Genomic DNA, 26269 nt, shown 5'->3' with positions numbered 1-26269 from the left:
GCTGGGAACCTCTGCAAGAGTAGCAGGTGCTCTTAACCACTGAGTTATTGCCTCAGCCCATTAATCAGCTTTTTTAATGCCAAAGAAGAAAAAATGTTATGCAAAAATACCTTTCTCTAGGCTGGGTTAGACATTTTTTTTTTTTAATTTGGTATTTTTAAGAAAGGGTCTCTCTGTAGCCACAGCTGGCCTAGATTCACTATGGAGCCCAGGCTGGCCTTGAACTCACAGCGATCCACCTGTTTCTGTCTCCTGAGTGCTGGGATTAAAGGCATCTGCTAACACATCCAGCTTGGGTTAGAGACTTTATCAACATCTTTTCAATAAAAATTTGGAGGTTTATGGGCTGGAGAGATGGCTCAGCAGTTCAGATCACTGGCCACTCCTGCAGAGGACCTGGGGTCAGTTCCCAACAGCCATATGGCAGCTCACAACCATCAGAAACTCTAGTTCCAAGTAATCAGATGTCCTCTTCTGGCCCCCATAGGCATTGCACACATGCGGTGCACTTACATACATACAGGCAAAACACTCATACACATAAGATTCAAATAAATAAAATCTTTTTTGTTAAATTAAGGGTTTAAGAATCACTAGTTTTTCTTATTATGTGAAATCAAGTAGAAGTTGGCTTTAATTTCAAGCAATGAATCCCACCAAAATCCAGACACTTGAAACAGACAAAGCAGTGTGTTTCTGGACATTAGTGTAATGTAAACATTTGCTCCAAGTAAAGTTTCAAGCACCCTGGCAAACTATTGGGGATGGGGAGTTGTAGTTCTGCTGCAGATAGGAATTCATTCCTGTCACTGTTTCTGGCCTCCAAGACCTGCTATTCCTGTCAATGTCCTGCAGACTTGCTCTGTGTTGTGGTTTGAATGAAAAATACCCCCCATAGGCTCCAAGAACTAGAATTCTTGGGCCCAATTGGTAGCACTGCTTGCAGAGGATTAGGAGGTGCGGCCTTGCTGGAGGAAGCACATTACTAGGGGAGGGCTTTGAGAGTTCATAGCATTGCCCACTTCCAGTTTTGCTTCCTATGAGTGCTTGAAGATATGAGAGCTCAGTTTTCTGCTCCAGCTTCCTTCTGTCAGTCCTCTCCAACCACAGTGGATTTTTATCTCTCTGGAACTATAAGCCAAATAAATTCTTCCTTCTATAAGTTGCCTATGTTATAGTGTTTGATCATAGCAACAGAAAAATAACTACTATAGAAATTGGTATCTGAGAATGGGCTATTGCTGTGAAGAATCTGGCCAATGTTGCCTTTTGAAGGAATATAGAAAACTTTGTAAGTTTGAACTAGAAAAGTGGTTGAATGCTGTAAGCAGAGCTTAGCTGGCCATTCTAACAGGAGCCTGCAAGAAGATACTGTTGAGAACAATGTAATTCCAGATAGAAAGAAGGGTTTAAACAGAGACTGGGATATTTTGGCTAAGAATCAGGCTGCCACCTGCCTTCAGCCTAAGAATTTGTCTGAGACTAAATTGAAAGGTAATGGACTAATTTCTTTAGCAGAGGAAATTTCAAAACAACCTAATATTAAATCTGTGGCATGACTATTAATGGTGAATATTATGCAGATCCACAATGAAAAAAACCAAGTGAGGCAGAAAGAAGTACAAAATATACAGTCTGGGAAGAAAGTGAGCACTAGGAAGCATAATGTTGTGGCCAAGGTGTGTGCTCTCATTAATAAGGAGATGAGCAACATCAAGGAAAGACCTCCTTAGCTACAGGTGAACAATGTCCTCAGGGCAAGGCCCCACCCAGCTTGTAGGAATGACTTTTAATTAACCCCAGCAAAACCATGCACACATTCTTGGGTCTGATGGCTGAGGCATCTCCTTGGTAACCTTAGTTTGGTACTCCTCCCAAAATGATCATGAATGAATATGGGTATGATTGATAATTAACACATCAAAGAGCTCCAAGAAGTGCACTCACCCACTGGAAACAGAGGAGGCTGGGCAAGATGTGTGACCTTCGATGAATGTGAACTACGATGTAAAGACCAGATGGTCTGTGAGGATTAAGGGTGCTGGAACTTGAACTTGTACTGCTGAAATGAAGCTGGAGAAATCATTTTGAATAAATTATGACTGTGGCCTGAGGGAAGGGGTGGACACAGTGGGAGAAACAGGGTTCCTGGAACAGTTCCTTCAGCATGGAAGGAGGACACAGGCAGCTCCATCTGTGCAGGGTGAGGGGACAAGAGAGATCCATAAGCACAGTTCTGGAAGATAGATGGTTCTGTTAGACAGCTAGGGGAACTAATGTTCTCCAAATCTGGGCCCACTCTTAAAAACTTACTTTAAGAGTCAATCTAGACAGCCATCTCAGTCAAGTCACTTTACCTATTGTCACCTGTACAAGGTCAACAAGATCAGTTAACATCCAGCAGGCAGCACTCATTGGACTCAGTATGCTACAAAAAAAAAAAAAAGAAAGGACACAAAGGTGGGAGGGGGTGTACTGGGGGAAGTGAAAGGGGAGATTTGGGGATATGATCAAAACACATTATATGCATGTATAAAGTTGTCAAAGAATAAATAAAAGCTATTGTTTTAAAAAGAGTCAGTCTATTTGTTCAGGTAATTATGACATTGGTGTAATAATAAATGCTGCAGCAGCTAAACTTCCAACTTGTGAAAGGAGAAAGCCTAAGGGGTTTTCTGCTCCTTGAAAACCACAACATACAAAAGCTGCTGATAATGTTTATGGAAGGGGCAAAGGTTCATCCTAAGCTGATAGCTAGATTTGGTAGTGCCATAGTGGTACTGAAACGGGGAGAAAGAGGGTCCCCTAGAGGGTTCTTAGTCTCATTCATAAAAGAATTTAAGAATGGACCCAAATGGAAGCTTTTACAATTTTATTAGAATTTTAAGGGAAAATCCTCAGGGCAGGTGAGCTGGTAATCTTGGCAGCTGCCTTGAGGAGGAGAATGGTGGGAAGAAGGAAAGAAAGCCTGGAGCCATGCAGGTTTACAGCCTGCATGGGGGTCAGGCATGTGACTGACTGGCCACATGGCTGGGAGAAGGAAGCTCTAGAGAAAAAGTAAAGAAATACTATAAGATGCTGGGGGCAGCCCAAAGCCTTAAAGAAAGCATGTTTAGAAAGAAATCCATGAAGAAGAAAAAGAGAAATTACACCTTTCTGAAGGAAAGGCAGACACACTTACAGACTGTGATGGCTGTGGCTCATCTGAAAGGTCTGCAGAGATCTGTGCTGGTTCCAGGCAGGAAAAATTCGCTACCTCATTAATGCACCAGGTATTCCGCCCATCTATTTAGCGTAACTTAAGGTGAACCTGCCTTCCTAGGAGTGGTTCTATCACCAGGTAACTGACCAGTGAGACTGGAAAGGTAGGTCCTCCAGCAGATAGACTAGGGATTTTATAGTCTGGACCAGTTAAATTTATGAGGCTTTTTTGCTACCCTAACAGTACTGGCTTTAGAGGCATGAAAGATGCAAGACTGAGGGAGGTCATTGATTCTTCCATGATTTCAGACAGCTGCTGAGGCCAAGCAGGGTCTATGGGGGAATCCCTGCATATAGAAGGCCCTGGAAGGCTAAGAGGTCCTAAGAGTCTGTTGTGTAAAGCTGTAAAGATCAAGCTTGGTTTTCAGTGGAGAACCCCCCTCCCCGGGACCCCTGATGTTAGAGATGCCAGAGCCATGAGATATCTGCCAAGGTGAGCTGTATACAGGTTGTGGTACCAGCCCAAGACAATGATGAATGTTTGCAGGCAGCAAAGCTGGAGGGACTGAGCCATCTAAGCTCTTTGGTACTAAAATCCCAGACATTGGACATGGAGCTCCAGGAACTGATGTTTGCCTTGCTTGGTTTTGGTCTTGCTTTGGTTGGGTATTTCCTCTCTATGCCCCCATCCCTCCCTTTTGGAATAGGAATGTGTATTCTGTGCTGTGGTATATTGGAAAGCTGTAATTTGCCTTTTGACTTTACAGGAGCTTACAGTTAAGAGAGTGCTTTGAGTCTCAGAAAAGACTTTGGACTCTGAACTTTTGAATAGTGTTGAGATTGTTAAAGACTACGGGAACTTTGGAAGTTGGACTAAATGCATTTTGCATCATGATATGGTCATGAGCCTATGGGGGCCAAGAAGAAGAATGTGGTGGTTTGAATAAGATTGTCCCATAGGCTCTAAGTAAAGGGAGGCCTTCATAAACCCTAAACCATAAAGCAATACTTGCTTTGCAAACATGTCATCTGGGACCCCCAGAAACCCCAACCATAAAGAGGTCTCTGCAAACAGGTCTTACTTTGTAAACAAGTCAATTTGAGACCCTTATAGGGGTGGGAATGTGGGCCCTAAATCCCCTACCCAACTCCCATGACTCTATTTACATACACAAAGGTACTTAAGCTCCCCTGTTGTTTGGCTGCTGTGGTTACTGCAGGCTCCCCTGGTAATATTCACCCTTCATTGACTAATAAAGGTCAGTTTGGACTGCAGAGGTTGGTTTCTTTTCTTTTAACTCCTAATCCCAACATCAAACCCATAAGAATTAAAACTCCTAATTCCTAACATTTTGGTGTCAAAACCTAGGGGAAAGTTCTCAGGAAGGCAGGGTCCCCGGCTGATATCTCTCTCTCATGCTTACATTCCCCCTTCTCTCTCCTTTCCTCTCCCCCATCAAACTTTGAGCACCGCCCTCACCCCAGTCTACTTTAGGCTAAACAGCAGCCAGAAAGCAACCTGGAGATCTCCTTACCCATAACCATATCTGGGGTTATGGTTCTTGCAGCCTGATTGCTACACTGGGTGGGGGGGGGGTTGTTCTGAAGGTCATATTGGGTGCTTCAAGGAACCCATAAGGGAGACTTCCTTGTATTCTCATTCTCCACCCCTTCCCACCCCCAACCTCCAATCCAGAGGTCTCATGACATTTGCTGTAAATTACACCCAACACCTTTTCCAATCTGGACATCAGAAAAGGTAAAGAATCAGGTACGTTCAGAACATCTCTTTGGACCTGGGGTCCTCAAGTTTTTCCCATTTTGGTGTTCAAATATGGGGACACCGGTCCTTTACAACAACACTTCTCTGGCTCAGACCTCTCTGGCATCAGAGGATGGTTGCCTCAGATTCAGGCCTCTCCTTCCCTCCATTATCCACCAAGGGGTCATAGCTCCATTTCAAAAGCCACCACTTTATCAGTTAGATAACTTATAATCATATCTGGCTAGAGTTCTGGAACTCTCTATCCCGCTGTTTTGTGCAACTTCAGTAACCACCCACAGAATGGCAAAAGTCTGGGGGTTTTAAGCCCCCTTCCATCTTTGCTCCCACCCGTGTTTCTTCCCCTCTCTCATCTGTCCTCCTTATAGTGAAAAACAATACTGTCATTCCTAACCTGGAATTAATCTGAGGATGCGATGTTAAAATCCCATAGCAGCTCTCTCTGTCCCTGTCACAGAGGCTGACAGGCACCCTACTAAGACATCATGAGCCTCAGCTAGCAGACTTCAGGTGCCACAACATCACAGCCCTTCCAACCCGCTCCTTGCCCTGCCTTCAGCTCTCTCCCACACCCAGGGAACCCTGTCTCTTCCTCCCCGAGGCCTGTCCCTGCAGCAGATTCACTCTTCTCCTAGAGGAAAAGAGGGGTCTCCTTGGGGAACTGATGGGTTGATGTGGTGGCTCGAGTCAGGCCGTTCTCGTGGATCACCCTGCTGTTGGGCCTTCGGGACCCTCGTACACATGGCATGGAGGAAAATGAGGCCTAATATAATTTCCTAAGCCAGGCTAAAGTTTAGCGACCTGTCTCTGGCCTGTCACTTCCGTGTGGAGGTGACTCAGCAGAGCCCTATCTAAGACTGCCTCTGCCCAGTAACAACTGGCGTGGTAAATTCCCAGTGGCCCACAGTCTTCACCCCAGATGACACATTCCTATACCCACTCCCCTTTTCCACACCCCATTTGCTTAAACTATATAAGTTGATGCCTGACACAATAAAGTGAGTTCCTGCCTCGACAAGACTCCTGACTCGGTGTGGTTTTTGAGTCGCCCGACACGCACCACCCCGCTCAGCCCCCAAGAGAGGAACCCAGGCTGGTCCTGGCCTCTCCCCCTGTGCCGTACCTGTCGGAGCTCCCAGCAACCCTGCCACTTTTTTGTGTGTGTTCCATGTGTATGTGCACATGTGTGCAGGTGTGTGTCATGGGTGCACATGGAGATCAGAGGCTGCTGAGTGTGCTCTTTCACTCTGCTTTATTTCCTTGAGATAGGGTCTTTTGTAGATCCTGGAACTCAGCTGGTAGTCAGCAAGTCCCAACTACCTTCCAGTATCCGTCCTCCATCACACTGGGATTACAGGCATGTGTGGCCATGGTAGTGTTTGACAGAGTACTGGGAATTCTAACTCAGGTGCTCATGTTTATGCAGCAACCATTCTGACCCATGGAGCCATCTTCCCAGCCCCTCTATCAATTCTTAATTCCTAAACATTGAAAATTTAATGATAATGCCATAATGCCATCCCCTCTGTTTCCACAGAAGTCTGGGAGCACCCCCAATTTCTTTCTTTCTTTCTTTCTTTCTTTTTTTTTTTGCAGGCAGAAATGAGTTTATTGCATTAGAAAAACACCAATGAAAACTGGCAAACACCTCCTTACTAGACATAATTATTAGTTTGACTTCAAGGAAGTCATGAAGGAATCTCAAAGGTACAAGCTTTATTTCTTCTGGGAGAGGATGACAGTATCATGCATCCACTCCCCTCACCCCCAATTCTTATGGTCACCTCCCTAGTGGTGACTCCCAGTCTCGCTCCCTCCTAACCTTTATCTCTGAATCCAGCTACAGTTGATGTTCCAAACTATGTTCATCTTATATTCCTATAGCCTTTTTTTTTTTTCACATGTGTATGTGTATGGTATATGTGTTTACATGTGTGTGGGCATATGTGTGCACATGCATGGAGGCCAAAGGTTGATGTTGTGTGTCTTTCTCAATTGCTCTCCACTTTACATATTGAGGCCAGGTCTCTTACTGAACCCAGAACTTGCCAATTTCGCTAGTCTCACTAGCCAGTTTACTCAAGGAATCCCCTGTGTCTCTGCCTCCAGAGGCCTTGGATTACAGGCAGGACTCCACACCTACTAGGCTTTTACCTGGGTGCTGGGAATTCAAACTCTGGTCCTCAGGCTTGTACAGCAAACACTTTTACTTGGTGAGCCATCTCCCCAGCCCCCTAAATACAAACTTTCTCTTTTTTATGTTTTTTTTTTTTTTGAGACCAGGTCTCTCTGTAGCCCCAGCTGGCCTAGAACTTGCTATGCAGACTAGGCTGGCCTTGATCTCACAGAGATCCACCTGCCTCTTCCTCCTGAGTGCTGGGATTAAAGACATGAGCCACAAAGCCTAGTCCAAAGTACAAACTCCTAAGTACAATTAAAACTTTTAGTCACTGCATATAAAACACAGGAAACTGAAAGGTAGAGTGCAAAGCATGCTGGTCAGAGGCCCTGTACCCAGGAGTGACATGGCGGTGCACTCTCCCATTTGGTGTCAGCTTGAATGTATAACATCAGAGAACCTTGGTTGATGCTCCCAGTCAGTGATGCTCATCAACTCATCAGCTCACAAACTCATTAGTACCCTAATGAGGAAACTCTCTGGAAAGGGATTGCTTGCCTGTAATCCCAGCACTTGAGAACTAGAGGCAGGAGGATCAGGAGTTCATTGGCATCCTTGGCTACAGAGCATAGCCATTTTGAGTTTGAGGCCAGCCTGGCTAAATGAGACCATGTTTCAGAATAACAATAAAAGTTTTAAATAGTCATCATTGGAGAATTCTATGAACTAATCTTTAAATTCTCTAAAAAATAGAAATATTCTAGCATTTGGTAACTGATCATTGGGGAATCAATAGTTGAGATAAAAAATTCTCTTTAGAGAAATAGTTCAGGTAATAAAAGAATAATATTTCCACTTTACATTACCTGGTTAATGAATTTACCTAGCATCAACCTAGGGAATGGTCATCAAGGTCTGCAAAAAATACAAACGGAATGGCTCAGGTAGCTGGAGTTAAATAAAAAAACACTGCCTGGAAAAGGAAAGGGGAAGGGGTTGGGGAGACAGATCAATGGGTAAAGTGCCTGCCACATGAACATGAGGGCCAGAGTTTGGATCTCCAGCATCCACACACAAAGCTGGGTACAGTGATGTGCGTCTGTAGCCCCAGCACTGGGGAGGTAGACATGGGAGGATCCCTGGGGCTCACTGGCCAGCCAGTAGAGCCAAATCAGTGAGCTCCAGGTTCAGTGGAAGACCTTGTCTCAAAAAATGGCTGAAGGAGATGGAGAGATGGCTCAGCAGTTAAGAGTACTTGTTCTTTCAGAGGACCCGAGTTCAGTTTCTAGAACCCATATCAGGTGGCTCACAACTGCCTATGACTCTAGTTCCAAGGGATCAGATGTCCTCCTCTGGCCTCAGTAGGCACTGGCATACACATGGTGAACACACATACATGCAGGCATGAACACACGCACATAAATCTTGAAGAACAGCAACAAAAAGAGAGTCTAATGACTGAGGAAGACACCGAATATCATCCTCTCGTCCCCCAAACACAAGCACAGAGAGAGAGAGAGAATGGAGGAGGGAGGAAGGGAAAGAAGAAAGAAAATAGAGAAGAAAACAAAAACACAGTCTGATGAAATTAAACTACCAATTTACAAAAAATGCAGAGTGGGCTGGAAAGATGGCTCAGAGGTTAAGAGTCTTTACAGACCATGCAAAAGACCTGAGTTTTGCTCCCAGCACCCACGTCAGGCAGCTCACAACCACCTGTAACTTCAGCTTCAGGGATTTGGATGCCCTCTTCTGGCCACAGGGGCCACCTACACATATATGGCACACATTCACACAGACATACACTATACATATAAAAATAAACATAAATGAATTAAGAAAATAGAAAGGACAGGAAAACAGGCTGGGCGCATGGGCTACATCTATCCTGTGGGAAACTATAGGACTAATGACCCATTTCTCTAATAAAGAAGCTTCAAAGAAGAGAAAAAGGAGGTGGAAAGGGATTCCTTAGATTAAAAGATTTCTGAGTCAAGTCAGGCAGTACAATGTGTGAACTTTATTTGATCTCGATTCATACAGAGACTCCAAATTTCCAATTGTCTAATCATTTTCAAAAAGTTAAACATTGACTAGATACCAAACTTCGTATATGAGGATAACTGCCATAAAACACTTAAACAGTGCTCTTCCAAAGCCTATAGAACAGCACATCGTTCTTTTTAGAGATTTAATAATCCAAGTATTGGGGGTTTAGTTCATCATTAAGGAAGCAGGGGAAGGGTGGAGGGAGAGATGACAAAGACTGACCATCAGAACGTAACTGTTGATGACGAACAATAGGTGTCAATTTTACCACATTATTGTTTACTTTTGCAAATGCTTGAAATCTTTCACAGCAAAGTTATTTTTAGAAACAAACATAGTGAACAGTGTTTTGTGAAACAAAACTTATGTAATTATTTTTACAAAATAGTCATATGAGAATTTTTTTCCCGATCCTTGTTTCTCCCTCAGTCACACATGTGCATTTAGCCACTAGAGTCTCTTGATTTTACCTCTTGATTGCCAGTTCTTTCCATCTGACTCGTCAAATTTAGCTTGTATGGGGTGCATATCTATTTTTACCTGCCTCTAAAATGGTAGCTAGGGTGTTGTGTTGTTTTAAGAACACACTCATCTGACACAAACTTCATCGTGACAGTCCTTTGCTTCTCACAATATTAACTATGCACCACGGGAGGCTGGAGAGCTCTTTTCCAACCCTGCATATGAGACTGCTCCATCTTGGATGTTCTCCTGGCCCCTCTATACTCCAGGCACTTCCTGAGCCTGCCATACTCAGTCTCAACTCTGCATCCATGCGTGCTCCTCCTTGACCTGGAAAGTTCTTCCCTGCTAAGCTCCCCCCCAGCTCTCAGCCCTGGCCTGAAACGCCACTTGCCAAGGGTTGTCTTCTCATTCTAGATTAGGTCCAACAGCTCACCCCATAACAACTTGTCCCAGCTAAAATTTTAAGATAGATATAATCTTAAAAGAGAGAATGAAACAGCTTTTCATTATATCTTCAAAGCCTAGCATTTTGTTCTAGCAAAGGGTCAATAAATCTTTATTTATCTATAAATGGCTCAAGGAATGACTATTAAATAGATGGACTTGAATACAATACTGGTCAAAACAGAATTGCCTGCACCTTCATTATAATATTACACAGCTAACTTGAATGGTGTCAGTCACACCTGTCAGAAGATTTGCCAAGCTTTAAAATGTATGTACAGAAGTAAAAAGAGGAACTAGCCGGCAACGGTGGCGCACGCCTTTAATCCCAGCACTCGGGAGGCAGACGCAAGCAGATCTCTGATAGTTCAAGGCCAGCCTGGTCTACACAGTGAGCTCCAGGACAGCTGGGGCTACAGAGAGACCCTGTCTCAAAAAGAGCCCCCCCCCCGCAAAAAAAGAGGAACTAATGAGAATGATGTCATTACAGACCCAGGCTCCAGTCCCTCTTTAAGGATCCCAAAGTGGCTGACAACAGAACAGGATGTGACTCAATAAACCATGCACCTCCAAAGGAGGCAAATGATGTCCAGATGGAAGTGGTCCTGCCTGATACAAGCTTTGAACTTGCTTTTCATACAGAAAACCTAGATTCTCTGAAAGGGTGTTAAAGAATGTATGCAATGATTTTAAAATTACTGCCTTAGACAGTTGCAAGCAGTTTGCTAACTCATAAAATGGGTGAATTTAGCTCATCTATTCATGTGGTATCAAAACTTGAACATTTTAAAGATTAGATCTTCACAACTTTTAAAATTAATGAGAAAAAAACTACAAGCTCACAAACCAGATTTTTATTTTAAATTAGGTTTTCAGTGCATATAAAACTATTTTACATGACACATAAAGATATTACCACACAAAAGTATAATGGAAAATATTTTAGGTAATTTCTGAAATCACTAATATGTTTATTTTCCTGTGAATGAGCTGTTTGTGTAAATGAATTTACTCATGAAACATCAAGAAGGTTTAGAAGTTTTATATTATTGCTTAGCAACTTCCTAATGTGGTTGTGATTTTCTATCTGATCTGTGCATAATATTCTTTTTAACTTACTGAATACGGTGGTAGCCTTTTCTCTCAACTCTGGTGGAATATGTTTAATACTGAAATACTCCGATAATTTCGATCTGGAATTGTACAGCATATTAATAACAGTTTCAAGGTCATCGATGTGGTAGCTGGTCCGTCTGTCTGGAAAAACCTGAGACCGGTACATTTGCTCCAACTTGTGCTCTGCGGCAGCGGCGAGGGCCAGACTGCGCTTCAGGTGCTCCCTGGACACCTGGATGTACTCCTTGTACTCGGGGTTGGTACCGATGCCCAGCGGCCCCTGCTGAATCTGGGCCTTAATATTGGAAATTTTTCTCAAAATTTCCTCGTGTCTCATGCTGTGTGGGTCGTGTTCGGCCAGTTCTTCCAAGTTCTCGTCCTTAGAGTCGCCTGAAAGCTGGGGCACATCCTCGGTGTCTGGGGACACGTCCATGTTGGTGGACCTGGTTGTGACGGTGACCTGCGTGCTCACCCAGGGCTCGGTGACCCCGGTTGTCGGACTTGGGGGTTCGGTTGACGTCCTCAGTTGCTCTGGCTCGGGCTCGGGTTCTGGTTCTTCCTTCTCAATGTAAGGTTCATCCGAGCGCAAGACCACCGAGACGTTATTTGGCCGGATGGACCAGAAGGGCGTGCGCTGGGTGGATTTCCGCTCTACGCCCAGCGGGAAGCCGCTAGTGGCCAAGGTGGTGGTTTCCTCGCTGTGGGGCCTGAGGACGTTGTTCTCCGGGGTAACGCCAGGTGTGCCCATCGACTCCGGCTTCAACGACCGCGGCTGTGGAGTATCATCATTTGGAGAACTTGATTTCGTCTCAGAGGTCTGCTCCCTAGTGGGAACACTCAGTATTAGGTTCTGTAAAACCTGTACATAATGATTCAAGTGTTGCTCTTCATCGGGCAACACGGTTATGCCTTGAGGGGGGAAAAATAAAAAATAAGTAACATTGATTGCACATAACACAATGATAGAATCGACTAACCTAAATTTATTCCCTTTGCTATCGCTTAAAATTGAAATCAAGAAGTAAAAACTAAGCAGCTCTAACGCAGGTTTGGCCCTCACTTAAAACGCATGAATGGAAAGTAGGGCAAGGGCTGCACGTGAGACACTGATGTTTGTTTTCCTATCCAAGTTATCATTCAACAGGTGACTTACCAAGCCAAAATTCCAGACCCAGCATCACATGAACCAGGTGTGGTGGTGCACACTTGTCATCTCAGGAGTAGGAAGGTGGAAGCTGAGGATCAGAAGCTCAAGGTCACCCTTGGCTACCTAGGGAGTTTGAGGCCAGTATGGGCTACATGAGACCCTCTCTCAACACACCCGTGTGTGTGTGTGTGCGTGTGTGTGTGTAATTTGGATCTAGATGTGTTCCTGCTGAAGACAGGAAAGATGAGGCTAACTAAAATCTCAGTTACTCTTCAAATGCATCATGACAGGAACATTAGACCAGGGTGAAGCATTAGAAGCAGGAGGAAGAGTTAAAACTCCCCCATATACAGATAGTCTAATTAGAAATCATAAATACAAAAGAATTCATTGAAAAGTCACTACAATAAAGAAAACTTAGTAATACAACAAGTTATAGAACCCACTATAGGACACAGGCTTGATCTCTAGCACCAAAATCAAACAAAAACATCAATATATAAATATTACAAATATACAAATAACAAAACCATTTAGAAGATATAAATGAGAAAGCTGTCATTTAAATAGCAACACAGTGAAATAAAATATCTAATCATGAATTTTAAAAGACACTCTGGTATGACGGCTCACACCTTTAATCCCATCATTTGGCAGGCAGAGGCAGGCAGCTCTGTGAGATCAAGGTGAGCCTGTCTATACCTAGCAAGCTCCAGGCCAACTGAGATGACAGGAAGACCCTGTCTCAACAAAACAAAGCAAAAAGCAAAAAAAACCCTGTCTCAAAAAAAAAAAAAAAAAAAAAAAAAAAAAAAAAAAAACCAAAAACAAAAAAAAACAAAAAGCAAAGCAAAAAAGGCGTACTCAAAATCTATGCCAGTAATTACAACAGAATAAAGATATTAGGCACTAATCCCAGGGCCTTTTTAAAAAATTATTTTATTTTAAAATGTTTTTTTTTTTGCAGTTCTAGCACACAGTCAAGGTTTATTGATAATTAGGCAATATACCACACAGCAAAGAGACAGACCCCCCCTGCAAGGGGAGGGGTTCAGAGCTGGAGCTCAGTCTACCTCCCCTGAGAGTCTGGGCTTGTATATTCTATAGGTAGTAGGAGGAGGGGACAGGACTGTGCTCCCCTTCTCCTCTGGGATTGGACAGGGCAGGATGCACTCATATAAAAGTGGTTTACTCATATAAAAGTAGGAACTTAATTGGGGAGAGCAAGGGTGGGAAATTTGAAATTCCTGCCAGAGGGAGGCCTATGGTGTGGTGGTTGGGGGAAGCCAACCAAAAGGGTCAGCTTTGAACAAGAACCTGGAAGTAGGCCATCTTGTATGCAAGTGAAAGTAATTGGAACACAGCTGAATCTAGTCTGGGCACTCCTCTCCTGTCTGAGGCCTCTTCCCCTGTCCCCAGGACCTTTAAAAGTGATTGTGACCAGGGGTGGTTACCCGCAACTAACTGGATGGCTTATAAATCAAACCAGATGTGTGTGTGTGTGTGTGTGTGTGAGAGAGAGAGAGAGAGAGAGAGAGAGAGAGAGAGAGAGAGAGAGATATCTGATATACAGAGACAAGGTAGAGGCTTGTGGCCTCAGTCACACAAGGATGGCAGCAACTACAAACTGCAGGAGGCAAAGGAAATATCCTCTAGAGCTCAGGGAGCAGGCTCGGCTGTGCCTCAGTTTGGGCTTAGTGAAACTGACTTCTGGTCTCCAGAACTGAGAGAGAATAAATTCCTGGGTTTTAAAAAATTTTATTAATTTATTATTTTTATTTTATGTGTAGGCATGTATTGCCTGCATGTAGGTAAGTGCACCCGTGTTGTGCAATGCCCATGGAGGACAGAAGAGGCTGTCAGATCTCCTGGAACTGGAGTTACAGACAGTTGTTAGCTGCCATGTGGGTCCTGTTGTTTTAAACCATATAGTTTGTAGTAATTTGTTATAGTAGCCACAGTGAACTTGCATAGAAAGGAGATAAAATATTCTCAAACACATAATACAAATATTAACAAATGCTTCCGGATACAACCCAATATAACCTGTGAAGTATTCTTGCAGAAGAGTCAAACCGGGTCTGGCAAGATGGCTCAGCGGGTAAAGGGCACCTGCTGTTAAGCCTGATGATTTGAGTTTGACCTCTGGGACACGTGGTAGAAAGAGAGAACTGACCAAAAGTTGTCTTCTGACCTCCACATGTGAGATGGAGGCCAGCCTGGTTTACATGGTGAGTTCCAAGTCAGCTGGAGCTACAGGCAGACCCTGCCTTAAAAAACAAAACAAAACAATATTGGGGGTGGGAGAACCAGAGAGATGGTTCAGCTGTTAAGAGAGCTTGATGCTCTTGCAGAGGACCCAGGTTGGGTTCTTGGCACCCACATGGTGGCTAACAACTGTCTCTAACTCCAGTTCCAGGGGATCTGAAGCCTTCTACTGGCCTCTAAAGGCATTGCATGCATGTATTACACTTACATGAAGCAAAACACTCATACACACAAAATATAAATAAATAATAAATAAATAAATGATAAATAAATAAATGATAAATAAATAAATGTATAAGGCAATAAGAGAAGCTATTATGCTACACTATGGGGTATAAACTGCAAAAACTAGGCTCTGGGAAACTATAGGACATTTGCCTCCGTTTTTTTTAATAAATTAAAGAGGACAGAGATGGAGCACCATTTGGATATGAATTTAATCAAACAAACCAAAAACATAATGTAAAGAATCAGAAAGCTTTGAGCAGTGATCAGACATTTGAATTCTTAGCTTCTCTCTTGTGTGTGTGTGTGTGTGTGTGTGTGTGTGTGTGTGTGTGTAAATTCATGCGTGTGCATGTACCTGTAGAGGTCGGCCTTAGGTTGTTCCTTGGTGCCATTCAACTTGTGTTTTGAGACAGGGTCTCTCACTAGCCTGGAACTGGTCAAGTAGGGTAAGCTTGCTGGCCACAAAGCCTCAGGAATGTCTAACTCCCAGCACTAGGATTATATGAATTCTTATCCACACCAGTTTTTTGTTTTTTTTTTTAACATGGGTTATAGGGATAAAATTCAGGTCCTCCAGTGCAAGGTGCTTCACTGACTGAGCCCCTGAATTCTTATCATTTTAGGTGTGTTTGCATTATGGTTCTGCTTTTTACCATCCTTTTTCTTTAGTGTTTCATACTAAACTATTCACAATAAGATTATATGATGTCTAGAACTTGTTTCTAAGTACCCTAAACTTGGGGCTGAAGAGATGCCTCAGTGGTTAAGAATATTAGCTGCTCTGGCAGAGAACCTGGGTTCAGTTCCCATCACCCACATGACAGCTAACAACTGTCCATAACTCCAGTTCCAGAGGATGGGACACCTTCTGGCCTCCATGGGCACTGCATGAATGTGGCACGTGTAAATACATACAGGGAAAATACTCATATGCATAAAATAAAAGTAAATAAATAAAAATAACTTAAAAATAAATAAATCCTAAGCTTAAGAAATTAGGGGGAAGGACAAGGAGGTCAAGGGCGAAGAAATGTGAGTGGAAATGTCCATGAAGCAAGATTAATCAAAAGAGAATAATAATTGGGGTTTTGGTTTTTTTTTTTTTTTTTTTTTAGCAATATTGGAGATTTTATACCACTGCTTCTACTTGGGTGTGTATTTGATTTTTTTCTATAATAAGTTGTTTCAAAAAAAGTCAAAAGGCAATTCTAGGCAACTAGAAGCAAATAGTTGGGCTAAACATGAGCAAATCTAAAATGTGCACTCAACAGAGGCTTCCTTGCTTTTCAGAGGGCACTGTCTTTGGGTTATGGTCTGTGAAGCACTTGATTTCCAAATAAGTTAGCTTGTCTGTTTTCAGACTAGTAAACTAGATACCCAGGTAGCTATTAAATAAGTTAGGGTACTAAAGAACAAGGAAAGGAGACCCTGACTAGAGCTGGCTCCTTAAAAAATCTCAGGCACTCATTATCCCCTTTCCTGTTACTCTGGCAACACCAAAAAACATGTCTGTGGCTGCTTAGCAACAGAGGCAACCTACCTCCTACCTTGCTTTTCTTCCCTTGCTAATGTACCCTTGGGTCTGTGTACCATTCTATTCTGAAATCCATCCTCTTACCACATGCTTCCTGTCTCATTTTTGCCCCTTTGAAGCAGCTTATGCATTTCAGAATGATTTCCTCAGTGCCAGTAACCAAGACTGTGTTTGCAAATCAATTTGATCCCTGTAAAAATGTTTGCAGGCAAGATAGTAAAAGGATAGCTTCAAATTTCCTTACAGATGATCCTGGCCACCAGGAAATCCTGTTCTCCATCATTCTTCAGGAGGTTCTAGAACACAAACAACCTTCTAATTCTTACAAAGAACAGGCCAACTTGTCAGAAGCTGAGTTACAATACCTTGGATATTTATTTGCAGTCTACACTGGTACAGTATCACAGCTATATTTACCAGTTGGAGACTTGAGCACATGATATGTCCTAGAATGTGGCCAAGGTTAGGGATCCCCTCCAGCACTGGGGAGATGGTACAGTGGGTAAAGTGTTTGCTGTACTCCTTATATGAAAAGCTAGGTGTAATCCTAATACTGCAGAGTCGGGGACAGGAGGATCCCTGGGGCTTGTTGGCCAGGTAGTCTTGCAGAATCAGTTAGCTCCAGGTTGGGCGAGAGACTCTAGCTCAAAGAAAATAAGGTGAAGTGAGCTAGAGGAAGACATCCAACATCGACCTCAAGCCTCCATATGCACATGCACATATGCACATACACTTCCACATATGCATACAGTTGAACATGTGTACATAACATACACAAATCACACACACACACATACACACATACATACACACACACACACACACACACACACACCCACACACACACACACACACACACACACCCACACACACACACACACACACACACACCCACACACACACACACACACACACACACCCACACACACACACACACACACACACACCCACACACACACACACACACACACACACCCACACACACACACACACACACACACACCCACACACACACACACACACACACACACCCACACACACACACACACACACACACACCCACACACACACACACACACACACACACCCACACACACACACACACACACACACACACACACACACACACACCCTCCCATGTGAGACGTTGGAATATTGCTCCAGGGCCTCTGCTCAGGGTTTTGCTCAGCTATGAAGGCTGCAGCTGAACTTGAGTTCCTGCACTCTTCTTAAATAGTACAAGGACATGACAGAAACAATAGGAAAGTTAGCCAATTGATGCGAACAACTGCATGAACGAAAATAGCAGGAATTCTGATGTGAAATTGGGAAGACAGTCATTAAAACGATCACAACAGTCCTTATTTATGGAGCCTGTAGTGTGTACAGGCATCGTACTAAGGCTTTGAGTTTGAAGAGTGTTTTGATAAAGAGGAAAAATAAGATGCTCAGAAAGGACAGGTAATTTGCTTAAGATTATGTTCAGCTCGTAGGCAGAAAGGATGGGCTAGAGCATGGGCCACCTTATTCAAAGTAGGCACAGGTAACCTTGCATGTTGTCATAGGGATGCGCCACAAGGAAGCTGGCAAAGCAGTTCAGTGCATGGGGTGAAGCACAACTCAATTGCAAAACACATGTGAATAGTAAATAAAATGACATGAGATACACAAATACTTCTCCTGGTCAGCTGGAATAAAATATTTAAAGGTACATGTGCAATTTAGATAAAATAATTAATACAAACTTTCACTCTACTGTCGAATAGTTCCCTTTCAACATGGTGATGTCTACAGATATTGAAGAGAATCCAAACATGTTTTCTTTCTACAAAGTGTGACTGGGAACTGACAGTCAATGATGTACAAAAGAACATGTTCACTTCACACAAAGATAAAGTTTGTCCTGAGCAAAATGAAAACATAGCTCTTTCTAGGTAACCCAACTTCATAAGTAACAAATCAGGAACATTCTAGTCACTCATATTTCTGTAGTAGATTTGAAGTATTTGCACAAATTAGAATATGCTTATAAAGTAGTGTAAGCTACTAATACACACACACACACATATATACGTATGTATATATAGAGAGAGACAGAGACACAGACTCCTCTCTCACAGAGAGAAGAGTTCTTGGAATTGAACCTAGGGCCTCACATGCTAGACAAACACTCATATTTCATTTTTTGTTTTTCGATCTGATCACTAGTTACACAGGGGTGTTGAAGATAGATTCCTGAAACACTTCCCTTGTGATCTTTATTTCTCGTATATTTAAAATGCCATACTTGGAACTCTTTTGCATTATAGTTACTGAATACTACCACATAAGCAAAAAAAAATTTAAAGAACTAAAGTTTAGAGAGATAATGTGATTAAAATATGTTGCATACATGTATGAAAATTATTACAATTAAATTCATTACTCAGTATAATTAATATGCAGTAGTTAAAATAATTATAATTTATAAAAATTAATTCAATCAATAGATATTATTTCACTTTAGTTAATAAAGCTAATTAAAAAAAAAACCCTAGAAGCATGGCACCAAACTGCTTCTGAAGTAAAAAGTGTTGCTAATAAATTAACGTACACTGATTATCTATGAAAATGAAAAGTTACAGAACAATTTAAAACAAATCCTTAAAATCTTGTGTTTATGGTCTCTAAATTACTTGCAGCTTTGTAAGTTACTCTTCAGATAAAATTTTATCTAAATAATTTATACAGATGTCTGATAGTTCCTGAGGACCAGTGTGACATGTCTCTCCTTTGCAATAACTAATACTTCACATACAGCTTGGAAAATAGTATTGATCAGGGCATTATCAATGGAATTCCAATATATCTGGACATCACAAAATTCCCTTGCCTGCTCTACTTGTTACTTGTAAAACACATTGTTCTTTTTGCTAAGCACAACCAAAAAGAGAACTGGAGAATCTGTCAACCCAGAAACACCAAAGTACACAGATATGCTTAAAGGTGGGGGGCAGTGAGGGTCTGGGGATGTAGCTCAGTTGGTAGTGTTCACCTAGTGTGCATGGAGCCATGGGTTCCACCCCCAGCACTGCATACAGAACAGGGGGTGACAGTGTAAGCACACTTGAGAGGCAGAGGCGGGAGGAGCAAAATCAAAGTCATCCTTAGCATTCCAAGGCAGCCTGGGCTATAAAAATAAAAAGCAATAATAGACAAGCTTGACACAAGTACAAACTAACAGAAAGCTTCAGGAAGAATTAAAGGATACAAAGAAGAACTGTGTTGAAATTTTAGAATAAAAAACATGAAAACACAGTAACAAACCCTCAGTGGTTAGACTCTACAGCAAAATGGAGGGGACCAGGGAAAGTTGAATGAACAGGGAAATGGACAGACAGCAAATGTCCATCAGGTCAATAAAGAGAAAACATAGACTAACATGATTAGAGCCCCCCAGGGACTTGGGGATTCATGAAACTGTCACAGAAGGATCTAATAATGTGATCAATCTTACAAGGACCAACGAAAGACAGTGAGTATGAAAAGGCCTGAAAAAGACATGATGGGGCTGGAGAGATGGCTCAGTGGTTAAGAGCACTGGCTGCTCTTACAGAGGATGTGGGTTCAATTCCCAGCACCCATATGGCAGCTAACAGCCATCTGTGACTCCAGTTCCAGCAAATTCAGCACTCTCTTCTGACCTCCTTGGGTATTACAGGACATGGGTGCATTTACATACATGCACGCAATACACTCATATACATAAAATAAAAACAATAAAATATTTTTTTAAAAAAGAAAAAGACGTAAATGGCTGAAACACCCCCAATCTGACAAGAGTTAGAAACCTGGTAGATTCAAGAATATGAGTGAACTTAGGTAGAAGAAACCTGAGGAAGCCAAGGTATTTTGGTCAGTGTCCTGAAAAATGAAAAGGGAAAAACATTTGAATAAAGCGAGAGTGCTGAGGAGATGACTTGGTCGGTAAGGTGCCCACCAGGCAAATGTGGAGACTGAGTTCCCACCCCCAGCACCCTTTAAAAAGCCAGCTATGCTCCTGGATTTGGGGAGGGCTAAAGCACATAATCTGGGGAAGGCTAGGAAGAGAAGGTATGACCCATGCTGGGTAAAGGCTGTCCAGTGTGCATACCCTCAGGTCATACACGCACCTCAGCAACCCCTCAGTTATCTCAGTAAGTAAGCTCAATGAATTCATTGGTTCCCCAGTAAAACTTTAATCAAACATTGACTCAACACCAGAACATTTAAAGGGAAGAAGCATTGCTTAGCATCCTCAGGAAAAGAAGCGTCACAACAGACAGAAAATTTATTGGTTAATGCTATTGTGTCTCATAATTATTTTTTTAAAAAAGGAAACGAGAATGTAAAAGATGTTAAAAGGATATAGGAATGGAGACATTTTCCAAAATAGAAAAATTGAGAAAGCCTAAGCAAGTGATGAAGATCTGTTTAGGTTTGTTATGATATATAAAGGATGAAACAAAAAAATATACACAGAATCTTAAAATGTCTATGGTCATAGTTTAGTCATAGTTTAGTCAAGCCTTATCTACATAGCACATGATAATTAAAAGTACCAGACTAGGGGAACTAACCTTATTGGATGTTTAACAGCCATAGTTTGAGGCCTATACTAATGTGGTCAGAGGGACTTAAAGGACAGTTTTTCCCCTTGCCCTCCAAGGTTGATTAAGTTCCAGGGGACTATGGAACATCTCTCAAGAAAATGTCATCTCACTGTGGTGAGTCACCTGTCCTCTTGTTCAGGGAGGCCATGGAGACCCCACGAGATGGACTTGAACCAGTGTCCAGTCTACAAAGAGGAGAGTCAATTCAGAGGAAACTTCTCATTCATGCTTCCAAGTGAAGCCAGACATGGTTGAACAGGACCTGTGACTTATCTTCACATAGATGGAACTGGTAAAAGAAAGGAGCCAGGAGCTCCTCCCAAGCCCATGCGACCCCTGAGGAACAGATTCTCAAATGACCTTAAGCATAAAAATAAATTGATTTATTTGTGCCAACTGTGCGGTCTTAAACACCCAAAAGGAAAGTATAAGCAAAGAGTAAAGTCATCAGTATACTTCTTTAAGAGTTCAAGGGATTACACTTCCCAGACATTAGGCTTAAGTCTATATAAAATGTTATTTAGACAATTATTTCTCATTGATGATTTTGTTCCTAACCAGAAAGTACTGCTCAGATGTAAGACTTCAAATCTTGGTCTCCAATACTGTAGTGCCCACCTGTAGCTAAGGGAGACAACTAGCTATTGTTCTAAAATGATGGATAAATTTGTTTTCTCCCCCTATCTAGAAGCCTTTGAGAGGGAATTGACACTGATTCTAACCACTCCAACAGCTATCAAAATACCTGAAAGTAAATCCTGAATCCATCCCTGTAAAGTCCAGCCTTGGAAGACAAAAGAAAAATGAGGAGGAACCCAATCGAGGGATGCTTTTGGAAGCCCTTGTCAAGAAATTCCAATGGACTCTCATATGAACAGTTGAAAATTGTCCTGGTCTGACTTTTTTCTAGTTCCCTGTCTAGAACTTGTAATGCTAATTGCTCTTGCCGTTACTTCTCCTTCACATCACCTATTCAGGATTCAAGGACTTTCTTTTCCTCCTTAAGATAAGGGTTATGAAATTTGGGAGTCTTTTAAATAGACCCACTGAAAGGGTACTCCAATTGCCTCACCCTGTGTCCCTGTTCAGCCTGGAAGAAGCCAGCACAGTGTGCGTCCTGATTCTCTATTGGCAATTTGGGTAACCTCTTCAGAGGATGGTGTGATAAGAATAGGAGGCAGGAATTTGCTAGGCAGTTAGGGTAGAAAGACCCCAAAGAAAAGCAGCCAGTTTCTTGGCTAAAACTCACAATGTCCTTGGACCTCTTAGCAACCTACTCTGTTCCAAAGGCCAAAAATGTTGAAAATATTTGGGATCTTTTACTAATCCTTAAAATATTTTAGGGTTGCCTCTTCAGAAGGGGGAATGTTAGAGTAGCCAAAAGCCCCATAAAAAAAATAAAGAAGAAGAAGAAAGGGCACAAGAAGTTATCAGAAAAAAGTGATGGGGAGATATGGGAGGTGATGGAAGGGCAGGAGTGGGCATGGATTTGATCAAAACACCTTATATGCATGTATGAAATTCTCAATAAATTATTTATTTAAAAAAAAAGCCAGGCATGGAGGCCAGGTCTGTAATACCAGTTCTGGGAGTGGTGGAGACAGGCAGATCTCTGAAACTCATTGGGGGGGGGCAATCTAGCCTAATCAATGAGTTTCAGGGTCCGTGGGAGACCCAGGGTAAAAAAATAAAGGCAGAGAGCAATCAAAGACACCTGACAGTCACCTCTGAATTCCATCCACATCCACATGCACACACACTAACAAGTGCATGCAACACACACACACCACAACACACACACACATAGACACACACACACAAAGGCAAGAGTAAAACAATATCTGGGGCTGGAGAGATGGCTCAGTGGTTAAGAACACTGATTGTTCTTGCAGAAGACATGGGTTCAAATCCCAGTACCCACATGGCAGCTAACAACTGTCCATAACTCCAGTCCCAGGGGACCCGACAGCCTCTTCTGACCTATGTGAGCACTGCATGACACAGGTGCACTGACCTACATGTAGGCAATACACGCATATACATAAAAATCATAAATAAAATTTAAAAAACAAGTTTGAAAAAAGAGTAAAACAGTATCCGACATACAGGGGAAAATTGAATGGCAATTTAAATTCTAATCTGAAATCACAAGGTCAGAGGAAATATTATATATTTGGGGAATGCCAGATAAAATGGGCAAAGGGTATCAACCCAGAACCTCATAGTAGGTGGGAATGAAAGGATAACCAAGGAAAAATTAAGAGAAGTTGTTATCAGAAAACCTACCCTAAGGAAAGATGGCTAAATGTAGTTCATCAGGATGGGTAAGATGGTTCAGTGGCTAAAGGTGTGTGCCACGCAAGCATGGGGACCTGAGTCCAAAGCCCAGAACCCACATCATGGAAAGAGAAATCCTGTGGGAGACAGGCTTGAGTCTAGCGTGATATTGCAACTGTCAGGGTCCAGGAATCCTGGCTCTGTAATCTAAAACCCAGTATGCTAATGAGGCATCCTACCCTCTATTCTGCGATAGGACAATAAGTCTGTTATGCAAATAGGATGATGCTAATAAGGTATCCTACTTGCTGTGCTGTGATTGAACCACCCCTATATAAGCTTGTGCCTTTCTGCAATAAAGCAGACCTGTGTCACTGAACCTGGTCTCCTATGTTTGAATGCAGCTCTGCTGACACAGTCTCCTCACCTGCCCTGGGGTTGGGGACCAGGCAGAAGCAGTGATGACAGGAGGCAGAACAGGGCAAGCAGAAAAGCTGCCTCAGCACCAAGGAAGCAGAAGAGAGGCCTCAGCCCAGGGAAAGTGGAGGAAAGCCTCGACACCAGTGAAAGTGAAGGAACGGCACCCACGAGAACGGAGGAGTGGCTGCCACTGGCAGGGACTGCAGCTGGCGCCCAATGTGGTGCTCGAAAAGCCCGACCCCATGAGGCTGTAAGACTTGGGAACATTTTGGGCTCCCGATGCCCTCTTTGCCAGTGATTGTTCTGTGGGTGCTCATCACTTTCGTTCTGTCTTCGGTTTGGAGTACTGCTCCGGTCTTCACTGATCATCTCCTTGAATGGTTCCTGAGTCCCTTTGGGTACGTTTTGCAGGGCGAGTGACCTTCAATATGGGGAATAGTCATCCAGCTGCTGCCAGCCCCTGCTGGCCCCTGGGCTGCTGCACTGGTTTCTCTCCTCAGGAGTAGGCAAATTAGGGTAATAGAGAAGGAAGTAACTAAGGTATTAGATGAAGTGCTAGCTCTTGCTCCTTGGTTTACAGATTCCTGCTATTGGGATCCAGATCAATGGGCTCGTGTGCTATTCATAGCCAGAAAGAGAGAAGTCAGGGAGGGGCACCCACAATCTGGGCTGTTCTACCCCATTGTGACTGTCATTCTGGCCTCACTTCAGGGAGTTCCCCCTGATGCCCCTGAGCAGAATGATTTCATACTAAAAAACGTAGATAAACAAATAAAGCAACAGGATAGTGGGGACAGCTTGTCCCAGGTGTTTCCAATCAAAACCACACTAACTGATTTTTCTTCTGATGTGGAAACAATGACTGCTGATAATGAGGTAAAAAATGAGGAATTAGGGTTCGAGGGTCCCCCTGATGAAAAACAGGAAGTCAAGATCACCCCTGCCCCGCCATTACGGGGCAATGGCTAACCTCTGCTATCTTGTATTGGCTTTGATCAAAAACGGAAAGTTAAGGCAGCCTCTGCTCTGCCATTACGGGGAGATGGCTACTTTCTTCCATCTTGCACTAGCTCTAAGAAGTTTTCCCCCCCAGTCCATCTACCCCTCCCTTCCAGAGGAGGACTGGAAGCCCCTGCCGCCTAGGCCCCTCTCCTGTGATACAATGGGCGATTTTCCACAGTTTTTCCCAGTTACCATCAATCAGGGACAACAGAACCCCAATGTCTGGAATCCATATTCTCATGATACCTTAAGGAAGCTGCGTAAGGCAGCAGTTGAGGGTGGCATTCATTCCCCTTGGTTTGGTCAGCTATTAGATCAGCTATGCGGCCAACACTCCCTTTGACTGGCAGAATATTGCCTGTGCCTGTCTACAGGGAGGTGATTTTCTCTTATGGAAGGCTGCTTATCAGGACAAATGCGAACGACAGGCAGAGCACAATAGAAACGCCAATGTTCAAAACATTGGGTTTGATGCCTCGGTAGGGTGTGACACTTTTAAAATCCCACAAGCCCAGGCTCAGGGACCTCCTTGCTACTTTGAACAAGTGCGGTTTTGCACAGTCTGTGCTCAGAGCTGTAAACATTTGGTCCATGCCTGCTCCTCTTGTGCCCCTCTCCTACCCTCTGGTGCCATTACAATGCACTGGGACCTTCCCTAGAGGTCTTGGCCCAAATAAGATATGGCAAATGGATGCTCCATTTGGCAAGCTCAAATATATCCATCATATTATTGACACCTGTTGTTAATGTAAGGGCGAGGCTATGCTTGTGTCTTTCCAGATAATGTTCCAGCCCCCATTTGGATCCCAGCCCAGAACATCAGAATTGCCTGAGACAGAAAACCTCCCTCCACAACCACCAACCCCAGAGATGGCAGCCCTGACCCTGGAGAAAGCGGTGCACCTCTCAACCACTGAGAGACCAACCTGGCATCGCAGACCATGAAAGCAACTGGCTCCAACGGCACACCTGATAACCTGGGACAACCTAGAATATCTCACTTCACAAACAGAGACTCTAGCCATTACTGGTATCTCCTAATTTTTGGACCCTGCATTGTTAATTTTGTTAAGGCTAGTTCAGTTAGGTGTTGCCCTGTCTCCAGATCTTGCCAGGCATGTCTCTGCAAACAAGGACCCACTGTTCCTTGCCCTTACCAACCTATAATTGGCTTCCAATGGGTTTCAACAAATTCTTGACCCCGGAGGAGGCCTTTAAACAGGCCAATACTGGATGTCCTGCCTCCCCCTCTGCCAAACCACACAAAGGGACCCACCTTTCAAGGGTTGGTAGTCAATGACAGGTAAGATCCCAATGGACGGGACAACCTAAGACAGGCATGGTCCATTATGCTGGGTGACCCTTGAGGTGGGGACAACAATGCTGAGGCAAAGAATCTCGACTCCCACTGGTTGGCATGGAGTTGGCACAACCTGCTCTTAAGGAAGCTTGCCATCTTGAGGGAGAGGGAGTCTAGGATGATATTGCAACTGTCAGGGTCCAGGAATCCTGGCTCTGTAATCTAAAACCCAGTATGCTAATGAGGCATCCTACCCTCTATTCTGTGATAGGACATTAAGTCTGC

At 43.2% G+C, this 26269-nt stretch overlaps 1 protein-coding gene across 1 annotated transcript in view; it reads right to left on the bottom strand.

The window, feature by feature from the left end:
• Nucleotides 1–11057: 11057 nt before the first annotated feature.
• Spesp1 (sperm equatorial segment protein 1) overlaps nucleotides 11058–26269 on the bottom strand; it is a 21743-nt gene continuing 6531 nt past the window's right edge. The window contains exon 2 of the mRNA XM_029565105.1: nucleotides 11058–12086. Within this exon, the coding sequence (XP_029420965.1) occupies nucleotides 11074–12086 (1013 nt within the window). The 3' untranslated portion in view covers nucleotides 11058–11073. The remainder of the gene's footprint in view (nucleotides 12087–26269) is intronic.

The sequence above is a fragment of the Nannospalax galili genome, unplaced genomic scaffold, assembly GCF_000622305.1.
Source record: "Nannospalax galili isolate Female #2095 unplaced genomic scaffold, S.galili_v1.0 scaffold54, whole genome shotgun sequence".
Taxonomy (NCBI): domain Eukaryota; kingdom Metazoa; phylum Chordata; class Mammalia; order Rodentia; family Spalacidae; genus Nannospalax; species Nannospalax galili.
The sequence above is the reverse complement of the archived record's forward strand: the minus strand, read 5'-3'. Positions and strand labels throughout refer to the sequence as shown.